Source organism: Lepidochelys olivacea (genome assembly GCF_965140295.1).
Source record: "Lepidochelys olivacea isolate rLepOli2 genome assembly, chromosome: 10".
NCBI classification, from domain to species: Eukaryota; Metazoa; Chordata; order Testudines; family Cheloniidae; genus Lepidochelys; species Lepidochelys olivacea.
The window spans coordinates 4,223,053-4,231,393 of NC_140420.1; the positions used below are offsets into that span (position 1 = coordinate 4,223,053).

Below are 8,341 nucleotides of genomic sequence, written 5' to 3' on the forward strand. Positions count from 1 at the left end.
CCAATCCAAACCCAAATCTACAGTCCTGGAACAGGTTCAAAACTGGGAAGAGATTATTTTCCCAGCTATAAGTTCTGATGCAGAAACCTGGAAGGAACAGTCAGTCCAGGGGTGCTGGAACAATGAGTATAGAGGGGGTGCTGAGAGCCATTGAACCAAACTGAACCCTGTATGTGATGGAAACCACTTCAAGCCAGGGGGTCGGGAGCACCCCCAGCACCAGCAGCCATGAGTCAGTCTCACAAGCGTTTAGCCCAAACTAGTGGGAGTCTCCCGAAAACAGCTTATCAAGGGAGTCTATGACATCTTCGTCACTGGAGGTTTTTAAGAACAGACTACACAAACATCTGTCAGGGATGGTCTAGATATGTATTAATCCTGCCTCAGCACAATGAGATGGACTCTGTGACCCCGTGAGATCCCTTTCAGTGCTAACATCTATGATTCGGGATCAAAATCTGCCAAGAACAACGGATGAGATTTCAACACCTTTGAATGCAAACCCAGAACATGACCCTCATTTAGTCTTGAGCCCCAAAACCCCCAACCCCAGCTTCATCTAGATCCCAAAACCTCAGCTCAGTTCATCTCTGGTTTAAATAAATCAAGGTCCAAGCCCAAAAATAAACATTAAAGAAGTAGGAACTTAGTGTCTTTGCTCCACCCAGTCCAGTAAAGATTTCTATATACTTATTCTTAGCATGATAGTAAATATATAATGGGTAATAAAATATATTCACAGTAAAGATGTGGAGGAAAATATTCCAAAGAGTTGAAACATCACATCAGAAAAATCTGGGAGAAATCAAACTACTGAATTATCTCTCCCAATTCTGTCCCAGTTCAGGTCTTGATAAAAACGTGTAACACAAAGAAGCAAACGTTTCCTTTGGTTCATTCTAATTTTAATGAGTGCAGGTTCCTAGAAAGCAAACAGTACATATTGTGATATTGCTAAGAAGCTATTACAGAGATCTAAAAAATAAAGAAAAATAAATATCTTCTCTTTTTCTCCATGGTTATAGCACTAGGTCAACTTGAAAACAACAGGAATTTATCACTCACTGTGTTTGCACAGTTGGTATAAAACCAAAGAGATTTTTTTTAAATGGCAATTGTCTATATGTTTTCATAGAAATCAGAGTATCAGGAGAACCAGCTTTGAATATCTTCCCCGTCCGCTGCAGGAAACAGTTTCCAAGTCAGGCAACCATTGCTCTTCCAATGTCTCTGTTGGGTGACCTCAGCAGATCTGGAGCTATATCTCGGACTCAGAAAGACTGTAAGGGGGAAAAAGAAATTGTGTGTTTTTCTTAGGTTTAACTGATATGTCTCAGTTGTGCCGTTGCTCAGATATGTGGATCTGGGCAAATCACTTCCCCTAACCATAGCTCAGTTTGCACCACTGTAATATGGGGATAATGATACTTAGTCTTTGTAAAGTGCTTTGAGATCCTCTAAGGAATGGCAGTTTATATAGGCAAAATATCAGCATCAATGGAAGTTCAACTATGGATTTAAACGGGACCAGAATTTGACTTACATTTATTACAGACTTGCTTGCTTCTGTTATAAATCATCATGTATACAAACCAAAACCCCAGATCCAAAACACTCCCAAATATCAGGGTGGTCTAAATTTGACCCCCTTGATTGTGGCTTGGACTGATCTGTAATATATACACACACAAATCTCACCTTCCCGCTGACACACACTCAGAGAAGCAGCAGAATTACAACCTTAATACACACATGTAAATTCTGCCCTCAGTTACACCCAAGCCAATTACAGTGAAATTAATGGGATAGCATAGGTATAGTTAAAGGTTGAAGTGACCTCTGTTTGTACTTTTCAGGCTTGTACCTTTAAACTTCTTAATCAAACCTGGCGGATAATAAAATAGGGCTCCCCAAATTATTTTTAGGGAAGGGTGGAAGGCAATTGGCAAAGCACTTCAGGAACAAATTCTGCACCCACCAAACTCTCACTGACTTCAGAGGGAGTCTTCAGGGAAGACAGAGTTAGATCCCACCGTAAATGTGAGGAAAAGGTATTTAATATTTGAAAGCAACCCCCCAGCCCATGCAGATAGATTGATTTAACTTGGACTATAGTAATACCAAAGCAACAAAGCTGGGCTTTAAGGGGAGGGAATGACTGGAGAGTTGAAATTTAGATCCGCATCCTCAGCTAGTGTAAATGGCTGTGGCTCCTTTTAAGTCCATGGAGCTACTCTGTTTTACACTAGCTGAGGGGTTGGTCATTCAAATGGGGTGGGACTGCTGCTCTTTGAGAATCAGTGAGGAGATGCATACTTGCAATAGGCTGAGCCTGTATTGCAGAATGTATTTAATTGATTTCTAGGCTTTTAAAATGAAGCACAAAACTTTTCAAATGTAAATATGTAAGTGGTGAGAGAAACAACATTATGAACCAGATGTTGCCAGGTCAAGCAGCCAAGCTAAAGTTCAGAAACCTACATCCACAGCATATATTGTGTCATGCAAAGGGTAACAAAGATCCTCATGAACTTGGTTAAATAACATCCATGATCATAAGTGTAAGGTCAATTGCAAAAGGAACACATTAGCTGGAGATGGAAAAGGCTTTTTAGGTCACGGAATCCACATCCCCTGTTTGTATAACCACCTTATTTTACTTTACTGTTTGACTGCAACTTCTGTGCATAAAGTCAAACATTTCAGCAACAGCAGATAGACGGGCTTTGGCTTTTGGCATTAACTTAAGTGAAGCATCAAGTTGTACCAAAACCACGACCTCTTGAGTTCAATTTAAGCTCCTGAGCCTTGAGAAAGAATGGGACAAGTCTCGACTGCGGCTTTTTTGGTGCTTTTCCTATACACACCGAGCCTGGCCGTACAGCTGCACCGAGCCTGTCCCACGTCTTTCATCCCGCAGGAGTACTTCACAGTAAGTGCTGTGAAGCACCTGAACTGGCCCTTCCTTTCTTGCTGCCAAACACCCTGATAATAGATCATTCAATAATCCTGCGTTCTCCGCGCAGCGTAGAAATCTGTGTCTACAACTAAATTCTTTGTATGCTTCCTTCCAAATACTCCAGTATATCCCTCCCTAGCCACCAAACAAGAGGAAGGTGCAAGCCAGAAGCAAGCAGCCACCTACCAAGAGGCTTCCAAGAAAATTCCACTGTTCAGCTCAGAACTGAGAGACAAAAATATTCACATTAGTCTCCGGTTGACTCGCTCGTTTCAGAATTTCCTGGCACCTCCAAAGCCTTTACCGATCAATACTGGGTTCAGGAAACGCGCTGATGTTCCTTCTCAGGTGCATTTACAGCAAACAGCGGAACTGCAGCTGCTTGGTCAGAAAAATCTCACCAAGTCACCGCTTTAAACCGTTTGGAATAAAACAATCCCCTTCAAGGACCCGATCCCAAGCCCACTGAAATCAGAGCAAAGGACTTCCAGGGGCTTTGGATCAGGCCCTCAGAGCACGGCTGAGCTCGCAAGCAGGGGAACGGAAATTGATCAGGGGACATACTAGGGACACCGACCCGGGTCCGGCTGTTGTGCGGGTGGGTCAATAAACTCCCCCGTTTGCTGGGGCAAGAAGGGCTCTGCTGAACGCCCGGCAGTGGGGACCCGCTGGGAACCCGTTCGTCCCATCATGGCGTTAACAAAGGGAGGTAAAAAAGGTAAAGTGCTGGTCACCCAACCGAGCCCCTAGTTCAAAGCATGGCCACCCTGGGAAGCCCAGCTCCAGGGACCCTGCAGCCACGGGAGGGCTTGTTCTTTTCCTCCCCCTTCCCCCCATTAAGTAGCGAGATTGGTTTCCTTTCCAAGTCTCATACTTACTGGGCGAGATTTACCTTAAGTCCCGGATCCCCTCCTCGCTGCCCTGCGGCTGCTGCTGCTGCTGCTTCTTCACCGCCCTCTCCAGGAGCGTTGGCCTCTTCTCCCGGGCACCTCCTCTGCTCCAGGGACCCTGCCGGCAGCCGGGAGGACACCGGGCTGGCAGCGCCCGGACTCGCTGGGGCAGGGGGCCGGCACCTGCCTGCAGCGGGGCCCGCTGCTGAGCGACTGTTCGCCGGGCTGTTAAGTCCTGCACGCCCAGCCGCCTGAGCGCCGCGGGTTCCCTCCCACGGAGCTCGCCTCTGGCGGGGCGGGGGGCGGCCGCCCCGGATGCCTGGGTCAGCGGCCCGGCTGCTCTGAGGTCTTGCCTGCGGCTCTGCAGCCACCTGGGCGCCCTGTTTACCGAGGTGGGGGGCGAGCCCGGGCTCTCTCCTCGCTCATCCCCCAAGTCCCGGCGCCACAGGTACGGGGAGCGTCTGATCCCCATCAGCAGCCCCGAAGCTCGGCCCACCGTGTGGTAGCGGGGACTGGCCACGTGTTTGTACCAGGCTCCTACCGGATCGACCAGCAGCATCAGCCCCAGCAAGCCCAGGGTTTTCCACGCGCCCCCAGACGCGTGCCTTAAATTCATGGCGAGAGCAGAGCAAACTTCGCCGGGCGTCGGCTGCTCGAGGGGGAGCGAAGAAAAATCTCGTAACTAACTAAATGGGGGATGAGGGGTCCGCTGGCTCCAGGCGGGAGCTGGCCGATGCCTGCCGAGCGGCAGGGGCCGGGGAGTGAAGCGAGTTCCCCTTGGAAGAGTGGCTGGGATTTGGGAGGCTCTGAAGCTTGGGGGGGTCTCTCTTCCCCGCTTGTATATAGCCACCGAGGGGGCGGCGCAGCCACGCCAGAGTCCCCGCCCCCCCCCAAGGTATCCGCCTTGAAATTGACTCGCATCTTCAGCCCGTCAACCCTCCTGCTGGCTCCCCGCACCTGCCCCCCATCCAACCCTCCTCCCCCAACGCCCAGGAGCCCACCGGGGGGCTGCCGGCTAGGTGACGGCAGCCCAGCTGGTTTAGGGCAGCAGGAGGGAAGGGGCGAGAAATCAAACCCTAGCCGCCCCATAAATGCCCACGAAGGAGCACTGCACACACACGAAACGTAGGGAGTCCGTGACTCACAGTAAATAGGAGCCCAAAGCAGGGCTAAATTGCCGTGATTTTCAGCAGAATTAGTCCTGAGCCCGGGGCTAACTGGGCTTTGATCTAGCTGGCGTAGATAACAAGCAGCAATTTCATCTCTCTTTTGCAGGAAGGATGTTGACTTGTAATTATACAAGGATGACCCCCCCACACACACACACCCCGATCAGTGCAGTTCGTTTGTCCTTGCAGTACAAAGCCCGCTTGTGTCCATAAAGGGCTAATACATTATTAATGATTAATAATGCAAAACCTAGACTCCCATCATGTCTCCTGCAATTCATTAGCAAATATCCTAGCTCAAGGACGCCCAAAATACTTACTGACTTTGGATGCATAGCATTGCTTTGGTGCAGGACAGTCCCAGACTAGATAGATGGATGATCACAGCATAGCACATCTATCCATCCATCATTTTAGATCGCATCTTAAAACAATTGAGAAAAACTGCCTGTCTCCCTATCTGAGCAGCTAGCTGACTAAGTTATAACTTCTGATTTCCCATTTCTTCATGGGGCGGGGGAAGAGCCTAGCATTCGTTTAGTTTGGAAAGTCTATTAGTTTGCACTCTTTCCACATCATAGCATCGTAGGACTGGAAGGGATCTCGAGAAGTCTCCTAATCCAATGACAGAGATTCCACAGCCTCCCTAGGCAATTTATTCCAGGGATTAGCCACCCTGACAGTTAGGAAGTTTTTTTTCCACAAGTCCAACCTAAACCATGCTTTCTGCGATTTAAGTCCCTTGTTACCATCCTCCTGACCCAGAAAAGACAGGCAGACCTGACCCTTTCCACTCACCAGTGCCATTTCTTAACCAGCTGCTGTGCACTGAGCCCGACAACACAAAACCTCACTGTCACCTTCAAAGGCTGAGGGCACGGTCACTATGGTACACTCAGTGACATGCATGTATGCTGCTCTCTCCTTAGCTATATGAACGGAGAGTTGGAAGGGAGGGCACAGTGCCCAGTCATCATTTAGCTCCTCTAGAACTCTGGGTCAGGCAGGCCTGGCCTTATAGGTGGGTGACACGGGCGACCGCCCAGGGAGCCGTGATCAGGGATGGGCCACTGTGATCAAGAGGCTGCAGAAGGGCTGTGCCCACCTGGGGGGTGAGGGTAGGAGCCAGACACCTGTTGCTGCTGCTGCTCTGCCTGCTGAGCAGCCATCCACTGCTACGGGAGTAGTACTTAAGGGATGCCAAAGATGGTCCAGGGCACCATTTTCCTTGAGGCTGGCCCAGGGGTCAGAGCCTCAGCTGATGTAAATTGGTGTAGCTCCTCAATGGAGCTACACGGATATCCCCTGCCTGAGGATCTGGCCTAGGCCTCTCACTTCATATTTTCTGTTGTGTGAGCAGCTACTTGGAAGAAAATTCAGACCTATCTTTTGTCATACAAAACAATATTTCATTCCTGTATATTTTGCCTGCTATGTTTTTATTATAAAAAGGAATGTGTAGCCATGTGCACAGACATCACAGTACCCAGCTACGCTGCAAACATGCAGCCTCTGCTCCAAAAACACTGGCTTCTAGCCTTTAATCTAAAGGAGAGTCTCCATTATCTGCCAGTGCTATTTAGCCTGTTTGTCACTTTCCATCCCAAAGGTGACCAGACAGTTGCAGACACTTGTCTTGAGGCACTCTGATTCAGTGCTGTCCATTCCACTGTGGGCATGTCGCTTTTTACCAGCAACAGTGCAAAGGCAGATACACGATTACTGCTGTGAATTTGATCCAAGGATGCCTGTTCCTTATGCAGCCACGTATCTGACACTGTTGTGCACCGTTTATTCAGACAGGATTTACCAGTCCTTACATGAGTACTGATGCATTTGCATCAGAGCAGGAAACAGATTTCACTTTAGTGACTGCTTCTCTTGTTGGAGGTTGTTCTTTTTGGAATTTTCTCTAAGCTCCAGGAAAGGATTGTTACTTTGGCAACATTAGAGACAGCCAGGCTGTGGTCTGGAGAAGGAGGGTGAGGGATTTGGTGAAAAAACAAGAAGTGGGAGTGAGACACAGTGAACTGGTTAGTCTCTAAGGTGCCACAAGTACTCCTCTTTTTTTTTTTTAGTGAACTGTAAGAGGACCGGCATGCCTTCTCCTATTCCAAAACTCTTGTGTTCTGCAAAGGTTACGAGTCAGTGACAAAGTGTTCCTGGGAAGGGAATGCTGATCTTTTCCTGATCAGAGCACACAAAAATTACGTGTGCATAAGATGAATCTGTTTTTAATGAATCAGATTCTGAGAGCCAAGTCCATTCCTGGTGTAACTTCCTGGAAGCCAGTGGAATTGCACTCAGGATGAATCTGGGCCTTAGTCTTTACCGGTGGTCACTGATGAAGGTGCTATTTCTGGATTTTTAGCCCTTTGAAAGTTATGAATGGCTCCACAGCTTTCATTTTTTAACAGAGCCATTAAATGAATGACATCAGTACTGTACACAGACAATCACGCCTCATCCAGCTCTGATCACCAAATACTGGCTCACAATCGGACATGCATTATCAATTCTATTTCATCCAATAAATAAGTCATTATGCTTCCTTCTCCCTGCTATAGCTGCATGGACTCTGAAAAACCTCAGGCTAGAAAATCATTCGCAATTGGAAAAGTCGGAAGCTCATTTCTAACTTTGCCCCAACCTCCAGTCTAGCGGGGGGTTGGCAGTTTATGTTGTTTTATAATGGTAAATGGACACAGGTTAATACCACCTATCACCAGAAATACCATCAGAAAGTCTCAAAGTGCTTCACAATCTTTAATGTATTTATCCTCACAGCACTCCTGTCAGGTAAAGGAGCGTTGCTATCCCTATTTTACAGCTAGGTAACTGAGGCACAGAGAGGCTAAATTATTTGCCCAAGGTCACACGGGCCAGAGTAAGGACTTGAACCTGGGTATCCCAGTCCTGGGCTAATGGCCTAATCACCAGATGATACAGTGTATAACCCTATTCCTATAGATCATACACTTTGGCAGCATTTGTATAGTTTGTCATGCCCATAAAATCTCGTTTCACTTCTGTTGGTGATAGACAAGCTTTTGATCACAGAACTGAAATGGCCTGAAGAGCTCTGTGTAAGCTTGTTTCCTTCACCAACAGAAGTTGGCCCAGTAAAAGATATTTCCTCACCAACCTTGTTTCTCTAATGTAAATGTATACATCTCAGAAAAATCAATGTAGGTCATACTGACAGGATGGGGGACTCTATCCTGGGAAGCAGAGACTGAAAAAGATCAGGGGGTGGATAATCAGCTGAAAATGAGCTCCAAGTGAATTGCTGTGCCCCAGAGAGTTAATACAACCCTTGGAGG

At 47.6% G+C, this 8,341-nt stretch overlaps 1 protein-coding gene across 2 annotated transcripts; it reads right to left on the minus strand.

Moving 5' to 3' along the window:
* Positions 1-978: 978 nt before the first annotated feature.
* On the minus strand, positions 979-4,644 carry NPW (neuropeptide W). Of its 2 annotated transcripts, none has more exons than XM_084640505.1 (2): positions 3,838-4,644; positions 979-1,280 (listed from the first exon to the last, which is right to left on the minus strand). In XM_084640505.1, exon 1 carries the CDS (start codon positions 4,463-4,465, stop codon positions 3,848-3,850), a length of 618 nt encoding a protein of 205 aa, XP_084496631.1. In that variant the 5' UTR covers positions 4,466-4,644; the 3' UTR covers positions 979-1,280; positions 3,838-3,847. The 2 variants fall into 2 exon arrangements, with proteins under 2 accessions (XP_084496631.1, XP_084496630.1); XM_084640504.1 differs by having other exon boundaries at positions 981-1,280; positions 3,852-4,644.
* Positions 4,645-8,341: the final 3,697 nt, after the last annotated feature.